Genomic DNA, 27,118 nt, shown 5'->3' on the forward strand with positions numbered 1-27,118 from the left:
AGTACAGGAGCCAGAAAGTTTTAAGCTCAGGTAATTTTTTTTTAAAAAAACACAGACGGTGGTTTATATGTGGAATGAACTTCCTGAGGATGTGGGTACAATTACAACGTTTAAATGATATTTGGATAGATACATGAACAGAAAAAACTTGGAGGGATTTGGGCAAGGAACAGGCAGGTGGGACTAGTTTAGCTTGGGATTATGTTTGGAACGGAACAGGTTGGATCAAAAGATCTGTTTCCGTACTGTATGACTAGAGGAACTGATCATCTGGAACATTGTGTGGTATGTACCAAGAGATACTGGATTAGTGGTGCTGGAAGAGCACAGCAGTTCAGGCAGCATCCAAGGAGCTTCAAAATCAACGTTTCGGGTAAACGCCTTCATCAGAAATAAAGGTAGTGAGCCTGGAGCGTGGAGAGAATAGCTAGAGGAGGGTGGGGGTGGGGAGAAAGTAGCATAGAGTACAATGGGTGAGTGAGGATCAGTTCCACCACAGAACACACCTTCTTTAGAGACCGCAATTTCCCTTCCCACGTGGTTAAAGATGCCCTCCAATGCATCTCGTCTACATCCAGCACCTCCGCCCTCAGACCCTACCCCTCCAACCGTAACAAGGATAGAACGCCCCTGGTGCTCACCTCCCACCCTACCAACCTTCGCATAAACCAAATCATCTGCCGACATTTCCGCCACCTCCAAACAGACCCCACCACCAGGGATATATTTCCCTCCCCACCCCTTTCCACCTTCCGCAAAGACCGTTCCCTCCGTGACTACCTGGTCAGGTCCACGCCCCCCTACAACCCACCCTCCCATCCTGGCACTTTCCCCTGCCACCGCAGGAACTGTAAAACCTGTGCCCACACCTCCTCCCTCACCTCTATCCAAGGCCCTAAAGGAGCCTTCCACATCCAAAGTTTTACTTGCACACCCACCAATATCATTTATTGTATCCGTTGCTCCCGATGCGGTCTCCTCTACATTGGGGAGACTGGGCGCCTCCTAGCAGAGCGCTTTAGGGAACATCTCCGGGACAACCGCACCAATCAACCACACCGCCCCGTGGCCCAACATTTCAACTCCCCCTCCCACTCTGCCGAGGACATGGAGGTCCTGGGCCTCCTTCACCGCCGCTCCCTCACCACCAGACGCCTGGAGGAAGAATGCCTCGTCTTCCGCCTTGGAACACTTCAACCCCAGGGCATCAATGTGGACTTCAATAGTTTCCTCATTTCCCCTTCCCCCACCTCATCCTAGTTCTAAACTTCCAGCTCAGCACTGTCCCCATGACTTGTCCTACCTATCTCCTTTTCCACCTATCCACTCCACCCTCTCCTCCCTGACCTATCACCTTCATCCCCTCCCCCACTCACCCATTGTACTCCATGCTACCTTCTCCTCACCCCCACCCTCCTCTAGCTATTCTCTCCAAGCTCCAGGCTCACTGCCTTTATTCCTGATGAAGGGCTTTTGCCCGAAACGTAGATTTTGAAGCTCCTTGGATGCTGCCTGAACTGCTGTGCTCTTCCAGCACCACTAATCCAGAATCTGGTTTCCAGCGTCTGCAGTCATTGTTTTTACCTGTACCAGAGATATACTTTCATAGAGGCAGTGCAGTGAAGGTTCACCAAATTGATTTTTGGGATGTCATATGAGGAGAGATTAGGCTGATGATGTTATATTAACTTGGAGTATAAAAGAATAAAAGGGGATTACATTGAAACATAAAATTCTGACAGAGCTAGACAGACTGAATGCAGAAATGATGCTTCCCCTGGATAGGGAGTCCCAAAGAAGGAATCTTAGTCTCAGGGTGTGCAGTAAGCATTTTAGAGTGAGAGAGAGAACACATTTTTTCACTGAGAAGACAGTGATTCTGTGAAATTCTTTATCATTGGTGGCAGCGGCGGTCAAGTCACCGAATATATTTAAGAAATAAATAGATGTCTACATGCTAAGGGTGTCAAGGCAGAGTGGGACAGTCCAGAAGTATGGTATTGTGATTGAGAATCATCCATGATCCTGTTGAATCGTGAGCTCGATTGGCTGAATAGCCTACTCTATTTTCTATGTTTCCATGGCATGTATAAAGAACTCTTTCAACTGTGAAACTGATTAATTGAATAGGTCAGTTCCACCATGATAGGTGGGCAACTTAGACCATCTGTTTCCAAAACACTGACATAGCCATGAATGCTGAATTAAGCCCATTCATTGCACTTTTTAAAAATTGGAGCTTCTGTTGCACAAATTGACTGCCTATATTAGATTAGTGTCTACACTTCAAGAACAATTCATTAATGCTGTTTAACTTATGTTCTGAATTGGTGAAAGGCATTGCACATAATGCAAATTCTTTTCATTCATTCATGTTTCTTGAATTGGGTGCAATACAAATTTGAGGCAAAAATAACACCAAGTTTTTAAAAAAGACATTGAGAACAGGTAACATGCATACTGTTCTCAGAATATCCCAAAGCATTTTACATGAATAAATCGGATAATATTCCATTCACCAGATCCTGAACAATGGATTACAAACAGTTAACATTACATGGACAGATTTTAATTTTGCTTTAAACATTTTTGAGAAATACATTCAGGAATCTGGAAACCAGTTTCCGATCTGGAAACAAATTGTGAAATTGCTTATTACAATGATGATCAGTCTTGTTGTTATGTAGGAATTCAAAACTTAAATAGTCAATACCTTTAGCTGCAGGATCTTCATCTGCTCCAGATGACCGTCCAATCAGTTCCTCACCACGATGTTTAAGAGCTTCAAAAGATGGTTGAAGTTTTTCAAGCTCCATTGCAATATTTTTGTTCTCATTGATGTGCTCTTTGATTTTCTCAACTTCAGCGGGTATTGATGGAGGCGTCCGCATCCGATCAACAATGTGTCCCAGAGACTCCAACATTGGATCAATCTTATCGTGAAACTAAACAAATCATAAATAAGAGAAAGTGCAGTTAACATTGACAATTTTCTCAGAATCATCCTTACCTAAAGCAATATGCAGCAGAAATTATCAGTGAAAACTTGAGTGATGCAATGAGTAGCACACCATTTTGTTGCAAGTCTTCTGGATTGTCTGCAAGTAAAATTTGTTCTTGCGTCAAAATGTATAATAAATAACTCATTGAGGTTTTGCACAGTTTAAGTAATTTAATAAAGCTAAGTCACCTCAATTTTCATATGAATTTCTATGATTGAGTCAATTTGGAAGAAAATATGGAATTATTGAAAAGGAAACAAAGAAACATTAATGCTTCAATTTAAACAAAACACAGGCTACAAAAATAGTCACACATTCCACATCATTTGCATTTTGAATTTGTATTTGGAGTAAGGGGAATTTATTCTGAGTAAACAGACTTGTCATTTTTCTTTAGGCATTTTCACTCTCCTATAACTTGAACTATTGAAAAATTGGACTCTTGATATTAATAAAATTATGCTGTCATCATAATCAATGGTTAATATCTACTCTGAATGTGAATAATCTACAAATGAATTCATTTAAATTTTGAAAATTACATTCTTATCCAGGTGCATAAAAAATAAAACTTTGCATCATTAAATCTGCAACATAAATTTAACTTCTGTAATTTAGTTAATTTGGTATTCGAAATGCTTGAATTTTTTTTCATAATTTTGCACTTCATCAAACTAAAAAATGGAAGACTACTTATAATGAATTACTTTTTTACTTCAGCAAATATAATAACTATTATTCACTTCCATCAAAGATTAAACAGAAACTTATTTGACTCATCACAATTAAACAAGTCCTCTGAATGAAGCTAAATTCTTGTAATGTGTGACAAAATAAATTTACTTCAAACCAAAATGAACCAAAGCTTCAAAATGTTGAATTATATTGTAGATCTTGCTCATCAACTTATAAGACCTATTCCATAGATTAAAATCACAACAATAACTGAACAAACACTTAATAGAGCTGGAAGTCAACTTAAGTGACATACAAAATTGGAAACATTAACAATTTTTAAAAAAAGAAATATAAATACTATAATAATTAGTTACATTGAATCATACAGGAGAGCACAGTCTGTTTTTGTAGCAACTAGTTACTATATTGGTCTTGAAAAATATCCATTCACTTGGAAATTGGAAGTTAAACTAAGTGGGAGAAAACTATTTTCTCATTTGGCTATAGAAGTCCTAACTTCAACAAAACGTTGAGATTGAACAGGTTAGAAATGGCAGGTGCTCACATTTCAGCATTACTTTGACAGTTATGCTCAGTCAGGCTCAGGTGAGAAGTGAAAATGGAATGATCAATCTGGAGGAATACAGAATTTTTGAAGTTGGACTCAAGGATATTATTTGACTAGCTGAGGGGTAGGTTTTAATCTAATCTGGACATTACATTAGGATTAAAAAGAAAAGGTTGCTCAACAATAATATAAAAATAGACCAAGAAGCAGAAATGCTAAACCTTTTTTTTTCAAAACAAAAATGCCAGTGGTCAATTACAGTGATGCAAAAGGAACAATTTTAAAAGCAATGTATTTTACTTGGTAAAATATAGCAAAATTGAACCCACAACTATCAACAAGCAGGTTTTTGGAGTACTGCATGTATAAGTTCTGTGTGCATTGTTTAGAGGCTGTCCAAGCTTCAGGTAACTGATTCCTAATGATAGACACATCAACACAAACTAAAATGGAAGAGCAACCTCAAAGTGCAGCAATCGATTTTCCAAGGAGCTCTGCTTACCTCAGCATGCTAATGAGTAGATTGATGAACACAACAATTAAACACAACGTAGCAGGATGTGTCGGCAAATAAACAGTTAATTCCACGGGTTGAGCGGAATGGAAAACAAATGACATGTTAGTATGAGAAAACTATGAAGGGGGAACACAAGGGAATGCATCGAAACAGACAAATATGGAAGGGATACACTTTGCAAACATTCCTGATGTTTATGCCATGTGATAGGAGTCTATCATTATTTTCTCTCCATACCGCTGTACTGATTCCTACTCCCTACGCTGCATGCGTCATTCTTAATTCCCACTAGAATACTATGTTAAACACACTACATCAACACCACTGATGAAAAGAACAGCTAGTAAGGAAGTATCAATAAACAGTTATATTAAGAAATGCATTAATTTAAAAGGAGAAAATGGGCACACATTACCGGATATGACTTGCAAACACAGCAAAAATTGAACCCACAACTATCAAATAAGCAGGTTTTCGGAGTATGCATTGTTTAGAGGCTGTCAAAGTTTCAGGTAACTGATTCCCAATTATAGATACATGCAAATTTATCAATGAATTGCTAATTCATCAAAAATCACCAACCTTTCTGTTTATTGGTCAATTAATCGGTCATTCATTGCAAATTATTACCTCACATTTCACTTTATTATTGTTTCCAAAGGTTCTGAAACCAACTAAAGGTACAATGACTCCAGGAGTAGAATATTTTCAAACAATGTAACTGATATTGTCAAGGAGATGCCTGTAATCTAGACTAGCCAGCATTCTGAAGCAAGAATTATATTAGGTAGTGACAGCAATGGAGAACAAAAAGAACAAAAAGGAAAGACGATCCCCTTTTCATTTCATGAATATCTTCCGAAAAATCCCCATGCAAATGAGCTAGGATCACGAGCGTACCTGAGCAGACTGAGAAATTGCTTCATCCAAAGCTAAAGCCCGCTGTCTTGCATCCTGCTTTATTTTAGCATAAAGTTCTTCAGCTGTGGTATATTTTTCATGAACCATTTTACCCTCATCAGAATTCAACACCATCAGCTGAGGGCCAATCTTCATCAATTTATCGATATGAGGCTTGTGTTCGGAGATTGATTCACGAAGTTGCTGTTATGAAAATAAAAACAGGTCGCAAAGTTGAAAGAACTCTATATACATGGGGACCTAAGATGACACCTCTGGCATAATATGAAACAAAATATCAAATGGGCAAATTTAGTACTTTGTGCTTCACAGGTGAGCCACACTCGGTCTGAGAACATAACTATAATACTTAACAAATAGTAGTAGGCAATTTGGTCCTTCAATCCTGCCCTTTCGTAAGATGTTCTACATCAGTCACAGCTTTCCACATTTTCTGTCTCAATGGAGTGGAGACATGGAGGTAAAGTGCCCATCCTTATTTTCAGTACACTGACAATTTAACATTCACAAGTTCCTCGGAAACAGAATTCCAAAGATTCACAACCTTTTAAGTGCAGAAACTTCTTCTTATCTCAGATCTAAATGGCCATGTCTTATTCCGAGACTGTGATCTACCCCTTTCTAGGAGTTTTGTTCTGCATAAACTGTTCATTTGAATACATGGTGACTTTAAACACTTGAGGATTTGCTCACGTGGTATTTTAACTGACAATGTGTGAGCAATCTGCACGGCCCTTTCAGATTGCTGCATGGCTATGAGCATACACAGCTTGCAAGAAACACATAACCTCTAATATAGATGCTCTAGCCAAGTGAGAAATCCTTCCAGGAACTATCTTGTCAAACCTCTGAAGAATTTGTGTATTTCAATTAGGTCCCGTCAAATCTCTCAAGAACAAATTTTATATGCAATCTCTCCTCAAAGGGAAGGCCTTTCATCCAAGGAATCAATCCAATAACATTGCATTGAATTTCCTCCAAGGAACATGTATCCTTTCTGAGGGAAGGAGACTGAAGCTGCACATAATACTGTCTCATCAAGACACCGTACAACTCCAGCATGATGTTTTGTACATGAATTTCTTGAAAGTAAACACGTCATTGGTGTTTGTGGTTAGGACTTTAAATGCTAATGAAGCGGTCATCAGCTGGGTTTCTTCAGCCTTGGGAAAACTGGAAGCTGCAGTGAGCTGAGGGCAGCCACAGGCAGCATTCCTTGTTGGCTGGGTGAAGGAACAGTGCTACATCCCTAGCTCGCTATAACCAACCTCTGCACCAACCTCTTCCCCCCCGACCACACAAACACAAATCATTCTAATCCTACAATCCATCCCAGGATCAGACATTCCGTCCCAACTCAGGGCTTCGGGATCAGATCAATTAAACCTTCTCCAGGGTCAGCAATCAGAACAATCCAACCCTGCAACTGCTTCTTCAGGGTGCTCCATCTGATTGGAAGCCATGCTTGTCAATCAGGTTGTCTGCAGAGCAAGGAACCTCAAGAAACGTGGAAGATATCAAACTTGATAGTACCAGAAAATCAAACTCCTGGGGTTTTGGATATGTTCTACCTGGAATAGATGGTCCTGGCATTGGATAGTTTAAGTTCTTCCTTTTATGGCAGTTCTGATACACCATAGTCACCTTTTCCCACACTGACAACATACAGAACGTTCCTTATCTTCTGTGTTCCTTCAATCCTAAATAGCTTACTGGTTTCAATGGAGAATCTGGCAACCCAAACTGCAAAGGCATGTATACACTGAAGAATTTAAGCATATGGATAAATCTACATTAAATAAAAACAAAAGATTCGGAAAAAGCGTCGTGAAAAACTCGAAATATTAACTCTATTTCACTCTACAGATGCTTCCAGATTTGCTGAGTTCCTCCAGCCTTGCATTTGTGTCACAATTCAACTGTTCTTTTATCCTTACCCTCATTTCTTCCTGTTGTAGTTTCAGCATCTCATGGTCAACAGCTGGTGGTGGGAGTTGTGATATCAGACTTCTGGTCTCATCAAGCCAAGGGCACAGCTCCTCATGTGTTTCCCAGAACTGGTTAATAAGGACTTGAGCCCGCTCCAATTGGGAGTATCTTTCAGTGTTCATCAGACTGACTGTCTCATATTGTTGCTGCAACAAGTCCATTTTCTCCTATGTGGATGTGTGTACACATAGACATACATATTTTAGATTAATTATCACAGGGCCCTCCTTCAATATTCAATGTCTTGACTGACAATTTTACAATGTTTATTAAAATTTCACAAATTGTAATATTTTGCCTTATGGCATGCAAATAATAATTCATTTTATGGAAATAAATATGCACATTTCACAGCTTGGTTTTTATTAAGTGAATACATATAATTGTAAACATTCAATGTTCCTGGCAGGCCATCTGCAGAAATACCAAAATGATACCTGCAACATTGTTTTCTGTTCGTCACCGCAGGTACTTAGAATTTCTTCTTGAGTGTTTACCAATTCATCTATTGAATCCTTGTGCCTTATGACATCTATTGAAAAGGCCTAAAGACATTAAAGAAAAGGTTTTAAAACATGGAAACACAACATCACATGATCTCTAGTGCCAATATTGCATATGGTGTGTAACTATCTACAGTTCCTACCTTCAACATAACTCAGATCACTAAGTTTCATTCTGTTACGCTGACATGGCGGATACAAAGTCATGGATGAGTGAACCCGAGCGAAATAAAATGGAAGTTTAGGACAGCCAGAAAATTGTAAACTGCTTTGCAAATGGAATGTATCTGAGATGCTGCGTTAATTACTGCCTATTTTGGGTTGAACCAGTGGTCAACTGGTTTGTAAGTTAATTATATTTCAAATAATCCTCAAGTTTCAGCTCTTCAAATAAGAACTGTAGACATAAGGACCAATTAGAATTTAATGGTTGTTTAAACATATCAAACATAAGAATTTGATTAGCTCAGTTTGTCCAACAGTTTAAAGATCAGCAGTTTAGAACAGTTCCCTACAGAATATTATTAAATGCACTGCACGGATCAATACCCTAGTACACTACAGAGGGATAATGGGAAAACGCTGAAAGTCTTTTCATTAACACACCCTTAAATGGCAATATGAACTTCATTTCAATAGTTAAAATTCATTCTACAGAACCTGATTTTAAACTGAATCCTAAATTTTAATCTACCATTGAAACAGGAATTGTAACTAGAGAAAGATAGGCTCACTACCCATTTCATAATTTGAATATGTTGGCAATCACTAACCATCACTTGTGTTTTGAACTGAACTGAATCTCAAAAGATGAGAAAAGAAACAGGAACAGCTATATCAGAGTTGCGAATAAAATGAAAGGAGTTAAACTATTTTCCTTAAAATTGCTTAAAGATATTATAACAATTTTCTCTTCCTCTCTTGAAAGGTATGACTTTTGGTTAGAGGGGAGAAATAGTCGAGGAAAACAAAACCAGATCAAGAGAAAATAAAATGACCAACAGAAAGTAAATCTTTTCCTTCACCAAAAAATTTAGTATACAGCATGACTTTGCAACAAATAAAATTGTAGTGTAAAGTGTACATAATATGGAACAATAGTGTACAATTTATTCAAAGGATACCAATATAAATGGATTATATCAGACGCAAGTTCAGAGTCACCATGTACACATTATTCCTACCTTCTGCACCTGAAGTTGAGCTGTTGTCTGATCTTGTTCGAGCCTTATTGGGCCCAAGGCTGTCAACTTTCGCATGGTTTCTGCCACCCAGGTAAGCTCGGAGTCGGCAGCCTGCTCATACTAGCAGAAAGGAGAAGCAGCACGGAACATTAAGGAACAAAGCAGACACACAGCTTTAGACAAAAACAGATGGACAGAAACAAAGCAGAGCTGCAATTGGAACACAGGTAGTGCCAGAAAAATCAGAGATGAACTACTCTGGCTCATATATTAATTATTGCTTAGAGCAATTCCACAATTTTTTCTAACAACACACAAGTCCACCACCTTAGACTTTTTCAGTGCAGTTGTAATGCACAGCAGTATATTGCTATATTCAGCTGGCAGAAAGAGAGCACTGGATTAGTGGTGCTGGAAGAGCACAGCAGTTCAGGCAGCATCCTACGAGCAGCGAAATCGACGTTTCGGGCAAAAGCCCTTCCTGATGAAGGGCTTTTGCCCGAAACGTCGATTTCGCTGCTCGTAGGATGCTGCCTGAACTGCTGTGCTCTTCCAGCACCACTAATCCAGTATTTGGTTTTCAGCATCTGCAGTCATTGTTTTTATTTAGAAAGAGAGCACTGCAGATGCTGGAGATCAGAGTTTAACATGTGATACTGGAAAAGCAGAGGAGGTCAGACAGCATCCAAGGAGAAGAATTGACCTTTTGGGCATAAGCCCTTCATCAGGAACGAGGCTTGTGGACTGAGGGGGCTGAGAGATAAATGGGAATGGGATGGGGCTGTGGGGAAGGTAACAGAGTGCGATAGGTAGGTGGAGGTGGGGTAATGTTGGGAAGGAAGATCGGCAGGTCATGAGGGTGGTGGGTGGTGGCTAGCGACTGGGATAAAGTGGGCGGCGGCGATGAGGAAACTAGTGAAGTCCACATTGATGTTGTATGGTTGGAGGTTCCCAAGGTGGAAGATGAGGCGTTCTTCCTCCCGGCATCAGGTGGTTAGAGTCTGGTGGTGGAGGCGGCCCTGGACCTGCAATGTCCTTGCAGAGTGGAAGGGGAAGTTGAAGTGGTCAGCTACGGGATGGTGGGGTTGGTTGGTGAGTGTGTCCTGGAGATGTTCTCTGAAGGGCTCTGCAAGTAGGTCATCCAGTCCTTATACACCTCGATCAGCCATGAAGAAGGCCTCCAAGCTCTTTGTTTCTTCCTCTCCCGACATTCCCACCAGTACTCCTCCACTCATTTGTTTGGCTGAACTGTCTCCCCAATGTAGAGGTGGCCACATCGGGAGCAACGGATGCAGTAAATTACATGCATGGATATGCAGGTAAATCTCTGATGGATATGGAAGGCTCCAAGGCTCCTTTGGGGCCTTGGATGGAGGTGAGGTGGGGGCAGAGAAAGAGGTGTGGGTACAGGTTTTGCAATTCCTGTAGTGGCAATGAAGGTGCCAGGAGGGGAGGGTAGGCTGGTGGGGCGGTGGACCTGACAAAGGAGTCGCGGAGGGGAATGGCCCTTACGAAAAGCGGATGGGGTGAGGAGGGAAATAGATCTCTGGTGGTGGGGTCCATTTGTACGGGTTTTGTTTTGTTGAGTCAGTCACCGTTGATAGAAATGGAGATGTCCAAGAAGGGGAGGGAGATGTCTGAAATGGCAATGGTGAACTTAAGGTTGGGACGGAATGTGTTGGTAAAGTTGATTAACTGTTCAACGTCCTCATGGGAGCATGAGGTGGCACCAATACAGTCATAAATGTAGCAGAGGAAAAGGTGGGGGTTGGTGCCGGTGTAACTGCAAAGATAAACTGTTCCACGTATCCCACAGACAGACTAGCATAGCTGGGCCCCATGGCTACCCCTTTAGTGGGAGGATTCAAAGGAGAAATTATTGAGGGCGAGGACCAGTTCAGCCAAACAAATGAGTGGAGGAGTACTGGTGGGAATGCCGGGAGAGGAAGAAACAAAGAACTTGGAGGCCTTCTTCATGGCTGATCGAGGTGTATAAGGACTGGATGTCCAATGTGAAGATGAGGCGTTGGGAACTGTGGCAACAAAAGTCTTGGAGGTGGTGGTGTCTCAAATATATGTGAGGAGTTCCTCAACCAGGGGAAATAGGACAGATCAAGGTATGTGGAAATGAGTTTGGTTTACTTTTGTTGAGTTGGTCACTGTTGATGGGGATGGAGGTGTCCAGGAAGGGGAGGGAGGTATCTGAGATGGTCCAGGTGAACTTAAGCCACCTACACATGGAGCACACCACCTGATATTTATTATCCTCCCCACCTGTTTGCTTTCCGTAAAGAGCATTCCCTCCGCAACTCCCTAGTCAAGCCCATGCCTCCCACCAACCCACTCTTCCCTCCGGACACCTCCTCCTGCCACTGCAGAAACTGCAAGATCTGCACCCACACCTCCCCCCTCACTTGCATCCATTGCCCCAAAGGAGCCTTCCACATCCATCAGAGTTTTATCTGCACTTCCACAAGTCATTTATTGTATCCGTTGCTCTTGACGTGGTCTCCTCTACATTGGGGAGACAGGATGCCTACTTGTACAGTGCTTCAGAGAACATCACAGGGACACCCACACCAATCAACCCCCACCGCCTTGTGGCCAAACACTTCAACTCTCCCCTCCCAAACTGCCAAGGACATGCAGGTCCTGGGCCTCCCCCATCACCACACCCTAACCACCCGACTCCAGGAGGAAGAACACTTCATCTTCCATGTTGTGACCCTACAACCTCACAGCATCAATGTGGACTTCACTAGTTTCCTCATTTCCCCTCCCCCACTATATCGCAGTTGCAACCTTCCAACTCGGCACCACCCTCATGACCCGTCCATCTTCCTTCCCACCTATCCGCTCCACCCTCCTCTCTGATCTATCACCATTAGCCCATTCTTCACCTACCCAAAGCACTCTCAGCTACCTTCCCCCCAGCCCCACCCCCTCCCAATTATCTCTCAGCCCCCTCGGCTCACAAGCCTCATTCCTGATGAAGGGCTCTTACCCGAAACATTGGTTCTCCCGCTCCTCGGATGCTGCCTGACCTGCTGTGCTTTTCCAGCACCACACACTACTATTGCTAGATTCAAGGAGAAAGTGAGGACTGCAGATGCTGGAGATCAGAGCTGAAAACGTGTTGCTGGAAAAGCGCAGGTCAGGCAGCATTCAAAGAACAGGAGAATCGACGTTTCGGGCATAAGCCCTTCTTCAGGAATGAGGAAAGTGTCCAGCAGGCTAAGATAAAAGGTAGGGAGGAGGGACTTGGGGGAGGGGCGTTGGAAATGCAGTAGGTGGAAGGAGGTCAAGGTGAGGGTGATAGGCCGGAGTGGGGTGGGGGCGGAGAGGTCAGGAAGATGATTGCAGGTTAGGAAGGCGGTGCTGAGTTCGAGGGATTTGACTGAGACAAGGTGGGGGGAGGGGAAATGAGGAAACTGGAGAAATCAGAGTTCATCCCTTGTGGTCCATTTTAAAAATCTAGCTGTAAGATTAAATGCAGCAACACTTATTTTGCTAAAGAAAGATAGATTTGTTGATGCCTTTCACCATGCACTTATCAGGACAATTCAAAAGAAATAACAATGTAAAGGGAAAACATTAAGATTGGCCTCAATTGCAGCCTTGTAAAATGGGGCTCAAGCCATTCGTTCACTGTGCGAGCTTGACTTCAACATAGGATGCAAAGCCATCTTTGGATGACACTGACCAAAGTATTTCTCATTGTACAACTGACAAAGGGACCAAAAGCCATCAATATTGCTAGCCCTGGTAAGTGCTATACTTTAGATATCTCCAGAAGGTAACTGAAGGTAATTACAATATGCTATTATGCAGTTGCAAGGATGATTGGCACCAATAGAACACCTCCATTAAGCTAAAACAATTTAATTACTACACAATCGTGATATATGAATTTCACACCAGTGCAATGCTCAGCAAATGGGCCATATATCATAAATACTGGCAGATTGTACCCAACAGCATATCCCTTTGGCTGTTTTGAACAAAAATACTGACAATACACAATCACTCAATGCCTGCATCATCCAAAACAGAGTGTCCAACTTTACATTTAATTTCACAATTGGGCAAAATTTGTTAAATAATCCAGAGTGGATTAGGAATTACATTGATGTATTTTTAAGATGGTCAGTTGGACTTGCACTTGTGCCTGTGGGAATTGCACAAACTGAGAGACACGGCTCTGTTCTTTGCAAAGAGAATGAAGGAACATGTACACACATTGCACCCATTTCAATTTAACAAACTAAGCAACAGCTGTTCTCTCATCCATTCCTTAAGGCAATGCCTTGATTAATCATTACCAACTATGTTGGCTGGATTCAAGATGACACCACAGCATGGTGAATCTTTAGGTGTGTCTACAGCAGATCTTATTCTTACATATGTTATGATCATTCTGCTCTCCTAAACCTCAATTCTAGTCTTTCAGAATTACTAAAAATGGTCTCTTCTCCTTTCAGGTTTGAAGACTCTCCAACTGGTGAGACGCGATTACAGATGCTGGAATGATCTTGGCAAGCCAAGGAGAAGTCAATGGTTTACCAGCCTCCTGCAAGCCTGACCTCCCCATGGAAACCCAGACCTAAAGGACCAACCAACATGGGAAGAGGACCAGATCCAATGGTGACCCAACATTGAGGATGCCCGACTGAAACAACCACAGATCCCCCCCCCCCCACAAATGGTCAAGGCTACAACTCCTGTCCAGGACCATATCAGATGTACCTATTTACGTTTCAGAGCAGAAGACTTCCTGCACTGATATCTAGGATTGACTAGGAGCAGCATCTCCCCATGAAATGGGGACATGCACTGGACTTCAGGTAAGATTGAAACTTCACGGTTTCAAATCCCCACCCCCTTCCCAGCATACTTGTGTCAAACGCTCAAGTCACTGAAAACAAGATGGATGATTTTAAAGCTAGACTCACTTCCAAATGGAATTGAGAGACTACTGCGTGCTCTGTTTCAGAGAGACATGGATCACCTGCCACATGAGTTCACCTCCACTATCCTGACAGTGGTCTACATCCTACCCCATGCAGCAGTGAAGACTGCACTTGATGAAGTAGACACCGCTACAAACAGTCGAGATGGAATACCCCAGGCCTGTTCACTGTAAACAGTGATATGAACCAGACCAACCTCAAGAATGTGCTACCAAAATACCATTGACACATCTCCTGCCCCACTAGAGATCCTATCATCCTTGACCATTGCTATACAACCAAAGATTCCTACTACTCTATCATCCATCTGCATTTTGGAAAATCAGATGACGACAACCCTGTGTGCCTCCTCCCAGCTTATAAACAGAAATTGAAACATGAGGACCCAATACAGAAGGTAGTGCAGTGCTGGTTTGAGGCAACAGAAGGGCTTCTGCAGGACTACTTATAATTGGTGGACTGGTCCATATTCAAGAACTCAGTGGCCAATCTGAACGAGTATGTCACAACCATTATAGATTTCATTAGTAAGAGTGTAGGAGATGCGTACCGAAGTAGTTAATCTAAATGTTCCCCAACCAGAAAATGTGGATGAACAGGGAGATCCACTCTCTAGTGAAGTCCAGGACTGAGGCATTCAAGTTGGGTAAGCCTGATCTATACAGGAAATCCAAATATAATATTCATAAGGCCAGAGATACCAAGAGGCAATACCAAACTAGGTTTGAAACCCAATCTAACCAAACTATATCATGTAAGCCTTGCTACATTTGATTAATGGGCTACAAAGCGAAGTCAAACAGAATGGAGGGCAACATTACATCTCTACTTGATGAGCTCAATGCATTTGACGCTCACTTTGAGCGTATCAGTGAAACGATCTCACCCCCCCCCCAATAGATCCACGGTCAACAACGCAGATGTTAAATCAGCCTTCTTCAGTGAACCCATGGAAAGTGACTGGCCCTTTGGGAATCCCCAGCCACGCACTCAAAATCCTCTGCGGATCAGCAGGCGGGAGTATTTGCTGACATCTTTAACCTTCTCTTACTTCAATCTGAAATTCCCACCTGCTAAAAAGACTACCATCAATTTAGATGCAGAAGAAAAAAGTCACGTAGCACGCCTCAATAACTACCACCTGGTGGTTCTGACCTCCTTAATTATGAAGTGCGAGAGGTTAGTCATGGCTCATGTTAAATCCAGCCTCTCAAATTACATTGATCCTTTGCAATTTGCCTACCAGACCAACAGGTCCAAAACAGACACCAACTCCCTCGCCATACACTCATTTCCTTGGTACATCTGGATAACAAGGAAACCCACGTCAGGCCCCTATTTTTTGATTACAGCTCTGCCTTCAACACCATAATTCCAAATAAACTCCTCTCCAAACTCAGACTTGGGTCTCGGTTTCCCACTCTAACTGGATCCTCGACTTCCTATCCCATAAATCACAATCAGCAAGAATAGATGACAGCACCTTCTCCACGAAAATCCTCAACATTGGTGCCCCACAAGGTTACACACTCAGCTCCCTATTACACTCAAGATTGCGTGACCAAATTCCACTCCAATTCCATTTACAAGTTAGCTGATGACACCACTGTTGAAGGTTGGATCTCAAACAATAACAAGACAGAGTACATGAAAGCGATCAAGTGTTTAACAGCATAGTGCAAAGACAATAACCTCTCCAACATCAGCAAAACAAAGGAGTTGGGCATTGACTTCAGCAAATGGAGTGAGGGGCAAGACGGTAGACAAAGCCAAGTTTTGAGGAGTAATCACCAACAACCCAGTCCATCCACGTTGATGCAATAATCAAGTAAGCACACCAACACCCCTACTTTGTCAGGAGGCTAAGGAAATTTGGCATGTCCACAAAGACACTTACCAATTTTTATAGATGCATCTTAGAAAGCATCCTTTCTGGATGTATCACAGCTTAGTATGGCAACTGGTCTTCCCAAGACTGCAAGAAACTGCAGAGTCATGAACACAGCTCAGTCCATCATGCAAACTAGTCTTCATTTCATTGACTCCATCTATACTTCCTGTTGCCTTGGCAAAGTAACCAAGAAAATCCAATACCCTTCCAACCTGGTTATACTCTCTTCCAACCTTTTCAAGTGGGCAGCAGATATAAAAATTTGAATATATGTACAAAAACAGCTTCTTCCCCACTTTTATCAGACTTTTGAATAGACCTCTCAAATGTTAATGTCAATCTCTCTCTCCACACTTTCTCTGTAGCTGTAACTGTTTTGCACTCTGTACTTCTACTTGATCACACTTTGTATGATTTGATCAGCTTGCACAGCACACAAAACAATACTTTTCATTGTATCTTTGCACATGACAACAATAAAATCAAATATTGATTTAAGTCTGAACAAACCTTGGTTGTTAACAGCTAGCTATCTAACCGGTACATTCTCCATGGTGTTTTGGACCAGACCAAATGTCCTCAAAATATATTAAGGAAATAGCCCAAAGCTTAACTTTTCCTTATTTTAAAGATAAGTGTAAAGTGTTGTGTTCCAAATGCATTTCAATTGGTCAAACTACCAAGCTTGAAACAAAACACACTTTCTTCATACATGATAACCAAGATACAGATAAAATAAAAGAATTGGCTTAACTGTAACTCTATTGAAATGCTTAACAAAATAATACATACACTCCACTACTAATTAACCTTTCCAATATTGTAGCATCCCATAAATATACCATTGTCAAAGACAAACTCCGTGAAATAGGTTGCCTCACGTAATTTTAGCAGCAGGCAGAGAACCCCATCTTTTAGCTGTAAGAGTGAGAGGAATAAAAGCTTCTACATCCAGCTTCAGGTCAACATGTTTTAAAAAAAAAGCTTCTGTGGGAACTTTACCCCATCCATTCAAGCTGCTTCTATTATTCCAGCTTAAAAAAAACCTAAAGGCCTCACAAACTGTTTACTTTATTGGCTCTGGAGCAGACTGCTCATTATCTGTCTCAATATTTCTGCAAGAAAAAAAACCCAGGACAAAATAGAAATCTTAAAGTCATATTATTGTCACAATAATGACATCTCTACCAGAATTCATTTGCCAGCCTAACAGCACTCTTCACATATAGCATTAAATAGTTTTCTTTTTATATTGTAATTTCTTATGAACTGTCCTGATGTATAAGATGAAAAGTTTTGACATACCGTGTCACTCTTTGTAGCAGTAGTCAAGTTAGGTACCAAATAACTATTATAGCTCTTAATTTATTGATTCAATAAACAAATCAAGCAGATTAATTTTAACTTAAAAATGAAATTTGTAAATTGAAAATGTCTAGCTTACAGGGACACTTCCTGTTTTTAATTGCAGACCAGAAGAACATATTTACTGGCACTCAAAACCTGTTTAATAAAACATTTAAATAATGTTAGATTGTTATTAATCATTGATATGACCAAAACGGTGTGATTTTGATTTCCAGTGAGGTCATGCAGAAAATGAGCGGGGAGAGAATATTCAGCAGTGAACATTGTCCAAGAATTTAACCATCTCCTACGAAGCAGCTTTTAAATAGACTTTCCTGGTTCTCAGAATGTATCGAGCTCACACAGCAAGTAGCGTGAACAGTAATTATCTGTAGATTTTGGTCTTTGCCTCGATTATTCTATTTTTTAGACCATTTCATGCCCTGACAGTTACCTGTGTAGAGTGTTTACATCTATCTTCTCTCCTCAATTTCAGTGAGCGTTATACCTATTTATCCTGTCAAACCAGTCACAATCATAAAGATGTACAGCATGGAAACAGACCCTTCGGTCCAACCCGCCCGTGCCAACCAGATATCCCAACCCAATCTAGTCCCACCTGCCACCACCCGGCCCATATCACTTCAAACCCTTCCTATTCATATGCCCATCCAAATGCCTCTTAAATGTTGCAATTGTACCAGCCTCCACTACTTCCTCTGGCAGCTCATTCCATACATGTACCACCCTAGGGGCAACTATTTCACAGTAGGTCTCTTTTATATCTTTCCCCTCTCACCCTAAACCTATGCCCTCTAGCTCTGGACTCTCCGACCCCAGGGAAAAGACTTTGTCTATTTATCCTATCCATGCCCCTCATGATTTTGTATACCTCTATAAGGTCACCTCTCAGCCTCCGACACTCCAGGGAAAACAGCCCCAGCCTGTTCAGCCTCTCCCTTTCGCTCAAATCCTCCAACCCTGGCAACATCCTTGTAAATCTTTTCTGAACCCGTTCAAGTTTCACAACATCTTTCCGATAGGAAGGAGACCAGAATCTACATAGGCAATATTCCAACAGTGGCCTAACCAATGTCCTGTACAGCCGCAACATGATCTCCCAACTGCTGTACTCAATACTCTGACCAATAAGGGAAAGCATACCAAATGCCTTCTTCACTATCCTATCTACCTGCGACTCCACTTTCAAGGAGCTATGAACCTGCACTCCAAGGTCTCTTTGTTCAGCAACACTCCCTAGGACCTTACCATTACATGTATAAGTCCTGCTAAGATTTACCGTCCCAAAATGCAGTACCTCGCATTTATTTGAATTAAACTACATCTGTCACATCTCAGCCCATTGGCCCCCCGATCAAGATTCTGTTGTAATCTGAGGTAACCCTCTTTGCTGTCCACTACACCTCCAATTTTGGTAAAAAAAAAACTTTTATTGGTCTTTGCATTTTTTTCTCCAGAGGAAAACGCTTCAAACATGGAATAAGGTCATTTGATGGTTTGAGTCAGCTCATCCCATACCCCATATGTAATACCCTTTTTGAACACAAATCAAAAAGGAAATTTCAATAAAATTTCTCCCAAGTTCTTCAAAACTAAGCAAAAAACTGTACAATATTTATACATCCAACAGTAACAACCATTCTATCCTTTGTTCAATTGCACTAAATTAGAAGGACTAAGGAGTTCAAAATCTACCCTGTATACTGAAAATGTTTAACTGTTATCCATGCTTATTCCCAAAACCTCTAATGCTGTTCCCAATGATATTTATTCAACCTACTCATTTTTGAAGTTAGCTAACTTTTTGTGAAGAGTTGGTTTTCCATGAATATTACTCGCAGAATATACTTGTCGCGACTTGGTCATGTCTGAAGAACCTGACTGAAGTTTCAAAATATTGGAAAAGGCATGCCAGTGGGTATTATTCATAATGGAGTTCCAGAAATGATTTGATTTTATGAACAGCTCGGTAACTAAATTTGAAATTCATGGAACTGAGGGCAAATTTATGTCCTGGTTAGGAAATTAAGTGAGCGACAAGAATCAGAGATTGAAGATAATGGCCAGGTACTCTAATCATCAGGTGGTGACTAATGGTGTCATCAGGGATCTATGTTGGGGCCTCAACCAATGAAGAATAAATACAATGACTTAGGTGACAGAATAAAGAACCACAGGCCTGGTTTGCCATTGCATAGATGATATTGTAACATGTGCAGATCTAAGTATACAATTTATGGCTTAGGAAAACAGGGAGAAAGCTACAACAAATAATTTAAAAGTAGACAAAAGAGGAGGTCATTCATTTTGGGCTTCTATGGGGTAGATCAGAATACCCTTTAAATTGTGAAAACCTAGAAGAAATGGAAATCTAACAAGATTTAGGGATCAATGTACACAGATCGTTAAGATGCCATGGATAAATACAAAAGATAAAATCATAAAAATTAATGAAATCCATCACTTCTGATCTAGAGAACTGGGACCTAAGTTCTGTGTTCAGTACACCTTAGCACAGGAAACCTTAGTAAGGTCTTCAGAGGGAGTTGACAATTACTAGAATGATGCCCGAATTCCAAATATTAAATTATGAATGGAAATTATGCAAACTAAGATTTTCTTTTTAATATGTTAAGGGTGATTTGATTAAACTCTTTATGGAGTTTATGGAGAACCGAAACGACAGAAAATACTTCATTGCTTGAGAAATCTAGGATCGAGAACACAACCTAAAGATGAAAGCCAGACCTCTCAGGGGTAAAGTTTGAAAACACTTCTATGTGCAAAAGGTGGAATGTGGATAAATTTGGCATGATCATCTTCGGATTACAGTTGATGTAGGCCAGCTGTTACTTTAAAAAGGACACTAAGAGTTTTGTTAATCAAAAAATATTCAGACGTATGGGACAAATGCATATACATGATGTGATGTTACAGATCAACACAATCTCAATGAATAGTGGAACAGGCTTAAGAGTGAAATGGCTTTATCCTGTTCCTATAACTTCAGAGCTCTACTGTGACTGAATTTGAAGCTTGCTTGAAATATTCTTATATTTTCTTACAAATCTATACTAAATGGCCTCCTTGATCTGAAAAATGAGTGTACAATAGTTAACAAGTAAATGTAGTTCCTTGTGAATCCAATAGACAACACGAGGTATATAAAAGGAAGCAATTTTTTTTTGTCAGCTGCCCACACCAGCTCATGTGCATTCATATTGAATTGGAGAGGATTAAAATCTTTTTCAGGATACATTTGACATAGAAAAATAAGCTATAATTAAGGGGAGTATTGAACGCTTCCTGCAAGATGGCAATAACTGCAGCAAGAATACATCAAATGTTTGAGTATTGAAAATGGATTCTGATAGCAAACTAACCCCCACCCTTGCCACAGAACAAAAATTTTGCTCCATTGGTACATTAAAAAATTACTGTGTGGTGTTATCCTCTGTTACTGAGGGGCACTGTACAGCAAATTTTGGAATTTATATTTCATTCTTCAGCAGCTTCAAACATTTCTATATCAATCCTGTTAACAATTTCAAGTTTACAGATGAAGATGGAAGACACAGTTTGCTTGTTAACATTCTTCAGAAGGCAAAAGAGACAAGGTTTAATCGAGAAGTTTGCAAATGTGATGACAATATATATAGAATACAAACTGTAGCAAAAGTTTAACCCTTTGAGAGTTATTTTGTTAAAAATAGCAAGCCATGTTTCTCAATTATAGTTAACAGCTTTAATTTGCATGATTCCAATCATGTGCAGAACAGTATTCGAGACAGGAAGATAAACTGGAGTAACAATGTTCTCCAGTGGAATTTAGATTAATTTTTAAAGGGCTAAACAATACAACCCTTAAAGGGTTAAACAAGATAACAACAAAGAACTTCTGACAAATAAATATGGCAAAGCACACTTTACAGCAACTAAGTTTATAGGCAGTTATACAAGTAAAGTATGCTGAGTGGTGGTTAACATGAGAGCGAGGATTACATAAATCACCTAATTCAAATAAATCAAGCACTCATACACAATGTAAATAGAGTATATATAAATTTTCACTGGCTTACAAATGACTGGTGACTGATGCTAATGAATAATCGTTTCAAAACTTTTTCCAGTGTGCAAATATGTCCAGGACATTATACAACAAAACCACATTTGGTAAAATGTACCTCACCACCCTTTGAACTTCATGGCACTAGCTCCTCCAGACTTACACTCGACATCTACCACAAACATTATTGTTCAATAGTGACTAAGCCTTTTATTTAGCAAATACTACTTAAAAGATAAACTTAGTCAATCCACTACATTTGTCGTTGCAGACATGACCAACACCAAATGGCATTCCCTTTTGCAATTAAAGAAAAACTGGTGAATAGGGTTAGTCAACAAAAAAAAAATCTAATGATCTATCTTTGCAAGTAATTAAAAAGGTACTTCTTTGAATTACAATACTCATTTGGATAAAAATATCAAATGATATAATTTTCAAAGTTAGTGAATTTTGAGATTTATAGCTCAGGTTCAGGTTCTGGATCTAGGTTTGCTCACTGAGCTGGAAGGTTCATTTTCAGATGTTTCTTCACCCTATTAGGTATCATCATCATGCAAAGACTCTAACAAACAGCTCTGCCAACCATCCAACCCAAACTTTGGGTCCGCTACATGGCTGACACCTTTGTCATCGCTAAACATAACAAATTAGAGGAAACCTTCAAGACCATCAATAATATCCTTAATGGTGTAAAATTCACAAAAGAGGAAAACAACAAACTGGCATTCCTAGATGTCACAGAAGAGTGAACAGTCAATAGAGAACTTCAAACCAGCATTTACAGCAAAACAACACGCACGGACCAAATACTGAACTGCAGAAGCAATCATCCCAATACTCACAAACGAAGTTGCATTAGAACATTATTTCAACCAGCCACAGCACAGAGGAACAAGGAGCAGAGGAAAATCACCTATGCAGTGTATTCAAAAAGGACGGGTACCCAATGAACACAGTCTGCCGATTTCTCAGCAACATTTCCAAACAAGCAGACAAAACAACCTAGCCACTCTCCCCAACATCAAAGGCATCTTGGAAATGACTGCCAAACTACTCAAACCTATTGGTATCATGGTAGCCCACAAACCCACCAACATGCTAAAAACAGCAGCTAATGAACTTAAAAAAAGACCCTGTACAGATAACAAGCAAAATGAACGTCATTTACAAAATACCTTGCAAGAACTGTAACAAATACTACATTGGACTAACATTCAGAAAACGAGCCGCCAGGATACATGAACATCAACTAGCCACAAAAATACATGACCACTATCACTAGTATCCTTTCATACAAATAACTTTGACTGGGACAACACATCCATCCATCCATCCTAGGACAAGCCAAACAGAGATATGCACGAGAATTCCAAGAAGCATGGCATCCCAAGCTGAAATCTAACAAACAAACACATTGACTTGGATCCCATCTATCACCCTCTGGAGAAAAACAGGAAATTATATCACCAACCCTAAACACAAACAGAAAGCAGGACATAACACCAGTGCTTCACCAGAGGCTCACTGATGATGTTACCTAGTATAGTGATGAAATGTCTGAAAATGAACCTTCCAGCTCAGTGACCAAACTTACATATAATTTTCAAAGTCATTCCAACTTATCATACTACTATCTACTGGATGACTATGGAGTTAAGCTTTTATGAGCATTTTAAAAAGAATCAGGTATACTTGTCACGCTCTGGGGATCCTTCAAGCTGTGGAAACTTGAAATTGCCACTCAGATATATGGATGAGTTATACTACTCTTGAAATTTAGTAATCTACTGCAAAGTAAGAACTTGTCTCAAATATGGAGATATATTTTTGGGCAAGGAGATCACATACAAATGAAGTTTTGCATCATGGAGCTTACACACATCCAATCTTTTTTCTCCCCACCTATGCAGGGATCGCATAGGTCACATCACCACATATTTGCAGGTTGTTGAAGCCCATATACACACACACACAGTAAAAATGATAAATTTAACTTTTTTTTATGATATGGTGAAGACTACAATGGATAGTGGCACCATAACAATCCCTAGGACCTGATCAGGTGTACCTGAGAACTGTTTGGGAAGCTGGAGAAGCGATTGCTGTGCTTATATTCTTGCTGAAATATTTGTAGCATCGATAGTAACAGGTGAGGCGCCAGAAGACTGGAGGTTGGCTAACGTGGTGCCACTGTTTAAGAAGGGTGGTAAAGACAAGCCAGGAAACAACAGACTGGTGAGCCTGACCTCAGTGGTGGGCAAGTTGTTGGAGGGAATCCTGAGGGACAGGATGTACATGTATTTGGAAAGGCAGGGACTGATTAGGGATAGTCAATATGGCTTTATGCATGGGAAATCATGTCTCACAAACTTGATTGAGTTTTTTTGATGAAGTAACAAAGAAGATTGATGAGGGCAGAGCGGTAGATGTGATCTATATGGACTTCAGTAAGGCATTCGACAAGGTTCCCCACGGGAGACTGATTAGCAAGGTTAGATCTCTTAGAATACAGGGAGAACTAGCCATTTGGATACAGAACTGGCTCAAGAGTAGAAAAGACAGAGGGTGGTGGTGCAGGGTTATTTTTCAGACTGGAGCCCTGTGACCAGTGGAGTGCCACAAGGATCAGTGCTGGGTCCTCTACTTTTCGTCATTTACATAAATGATTTGGATGCAAACATAAGAGGTGTAGTTAGTAAGTTTGCAGATGACACAAAAATTGGAGATGTAGTGGACAGCGAAGAGAGTTACCTCAGATTACAACAGGATCTTGACCAGATGGGCCAAGAAGTGGCAGATGGAGCTTAATTCAGATAAATGCGAGGTGCTACATTTTGGGAAAGCAAATCTTAGCAGGACTGTTGCTGAACAAAGAGACTTTGGGAGTGCAGGTTCATAGCTCCTTGAAAGTGGATTCGCAGGTAGATAGGATAGTGAAGACGGCGTTTGGTATGCTTTCTTTTATTAATCAGAGTATTGAGTACAGGAGTTGGGAGGTCATGTTGCGGCTGTACAGGACATTGCTTAGGCCACTGTTGGAATACTGTGTGCAATTCTAGTCTCCTTCCTATCAAAAAGATGTTGTGAAACGTGAAAGGGTTCAGAAATGATTTACAATGATATTGCCAGGGTTGGAGGATTTGAGCCATAGGGAGAGGCTGAACAGGCTGGGGTTCTTTTCCCTGGAGCGTTGGAGGCTGAGGGGTGACCTTACAGAGGTTCACAAAATTATGAGGGGCATGGATAGGATAAATAGACAAAGTCTTCTCCCTGGGGTCGGGGGTCCAGAACTAGAGGGCATCGGTTTAGTGTGAGAGGGGAAAAATGTAAAAGAGACCCAAGGGGCAACTTTTCCACACAGAGGGTGGTACGGGTATGGAATGAGCTGCCAGAGGAAGTGGTGGAGGCTGGTACAATTGCAACATTTAAGAGGCATTTGGATGGGTATATGAATAGGAAGGGTTTGGAGGGATATGGGCCAGGTGCTGGCAGAGGGGACTAGATTGGGTTAGGATATCTGGTCAGCATGATATCTGTTGAACTGAAGGGTCTGTTTCCATGCTGTACATCTCTATGACTCTATGTACTTAAGTTTAGGATTAATGTTAAAGAAACTCCCACGCTATCACACAAAGCCACACGGAAAAAAAAAATTAAGCCAAAGAAGGAGGAATTAGCAAGGGTAAATTTGCCTGCTACAGATGTGAGTTTTAAGACCTGTCTTAAAAGTAGAACATGCTCATAAAAGATTGAACTAACTAAACATACAAAATTTGAACTGGGTTTCAGCAAAGAAAGGACTGAGGCCCCCATATGGCAAAGCAGAAAGTTGCCAGTATTTGTGATGCCTGTGGAATATAGGCAGAGCAGATCAGCACAGGGTCAAATACAATCTTTTTAAGTGCATGCTCATTATCGCACATGAAGAACCACAGCCCTTTCCTCAGGGCAGCAGTGACGTTAGTATGATAGAATTCAAAATTTAGTTTGCAGGTGAGAAAGTGGAGTTGCACAGTCGTGTTCTGGAATTAAACAAAGGAAATTTATATAGGCATGAGGACAGATCTGGCATGAATAGACTGGGCAGGAAGGAACTGTCTGACAGTGGATGAGACATGACCGATGTTTAAGGAGCTGCTCAAATCCTCACAACTAAAATATATCCCACTGAAAAAGATGGTGGGTGGGGGGTGGAGGAAGTAAAAAACATTTAAAGCTTAACAAGGAGATCTAGGATAATATAAGGTCAAAAACTACAGTATACCATATTGCCATGGCCAGTGGCAGGATGGAAGATTGGGAAACTTTCAAACATAAAGGGATACTAAAAAATTAATAAGAGGTGCTAAGGCAAATTACAAACCAAAACCAGCACAAAATATCAAAAAAGAGATAGCAAATGCTTCTACAAGTATATAAAAGGAAAGAAAGAGTCTCTAATGTGAACGTTGGCCCCTTGGAAGATGAAACCGGAGGAGTTAATAATGGGGAACACTGATGGCAGAAATGTTGAATCAATACTTTGCCTCAGTTTTCACGGTGGAGGACAAAAGTACCATTCCTATTGGAATGAGCAAGTGAGAGACAATAGATAAAGCAGAATTTAGAACAATCAACATTGATAGGGAAAGGTACTAAGCAAACTAAGGATTGTGGACAGACAAGTCCCCTGGGCCTGATGGCCTACATCCTAGGGTATTAAAGGAAGGGACGGAGGAGATAGTTGATCCATCGGTTCCAAAATTTCCTGGACATGGGAAAGGTTCCAATGGATTGGAAAATGGCTTAATATATTGCCCTTATTCAAAAAGGGAGGGAGGTACAATATGGGAAATCAGTTAGTTTAAGGTCTGTTGTTAGGCAAGTATTAGAAACATGCAAGGAAGCAATATCAGGACATTTAGCAAGTCAAAATGCTGTCCAGAGTCAGCACGGTTTTATGAGGGGAAATCATGTTTGACTAATTTGCTAGAGTTTTTCAAAGTAATAACAAGTGGATAATGGGGACGCAGTAGATATAATTTATCTGGACTTCCAAAAGGCACTTGATAAGGTGCCACACAAAAGGTTAATTCACAAGGTTGGATCATATGGGATTAGGAGTAATTTATTAGCCTGGATTGATTACTGCCTGACGGAGAAAAGACAGAGTTGGGATAACTGTTTTTTCTTCTGGATGGCAGCATGTAACTAGAGGGTGCAACAGGATTAAGTCCTTGGACCCTAGCTATTTACAATCCACATTAACAACTTGGATACAGAGTTAGAAGGCTCTATAGCCAAATTTGCAGATGACAAAAATTGGCGTTATGGTAAATTGCAAATGAGGAAATAAGAACCTTAAAAATAGATATAGATAGATTAGGACAGTAGGCCAAACTGTGGCAGATGGAGTTTAATGTGGATAAGTGCACGGTCATTCATTTGGGTTGAAAAAATGGGAGAGCAACCTATTATC

General features: G+C 40.7%; 1 protein-coding gene across 22 annotated transcripts in view; it reads right to left on the reverse strand.

Annotated features, from left to right (window-relative positions):
• macf1a (microtubule actin crosslinking factor 1a) overlaps positions 1-27,118 on the reverse strand; it is a 599,180-nt gene that overhangs the window by 71,540 nt on the left and 500,522 nt on the right. For all 22 annotated transcript variants that reach the window (XM_072548450.1, XM_072548451.1, XM_072548439.1 and 19 more), the window contains 5 exons: positions 9,363-9,482; positions 8,113-8,220; positions 7,624-7,842; positions 5,666-5,869; positions 2,714-2,945 (listed from right to left, as the gene is read on the reverse strand). In XM_072548450.1, the coding sequence (XP_072404551.1) occupies positions 2,714-2,945; positions 5,666-5,869; positions 7,624-7,842; positions 8,113-8,220; positions 9,363-9,482 (883 nt within the window). The remainder of the gene's footprint in view (positions 1-2,713; positions 2,946-5,665; positions 5,870-7,623; positions 7,843-8,112; positions 8,221-9,362; positions 9,483-27,118) is intronic.

The sequence above is a fragment of the Chiloscyllium punctatum genome, chromosome 27 (genome assembly GCF_047496795.1).
Source record: "Chiloscyllium punctatum isolate Juve2018m chromosome 27, sChiPun1.3, whole genome shotgun sequence".
Classification (NCBI taxonomy): Eukaryota; Metazoa; Chordata; class Chondrichthyes; order Orectolobiformes; family Hemiscylliidae; genus Chiloscyllium; species Chiloscyllium punctatum.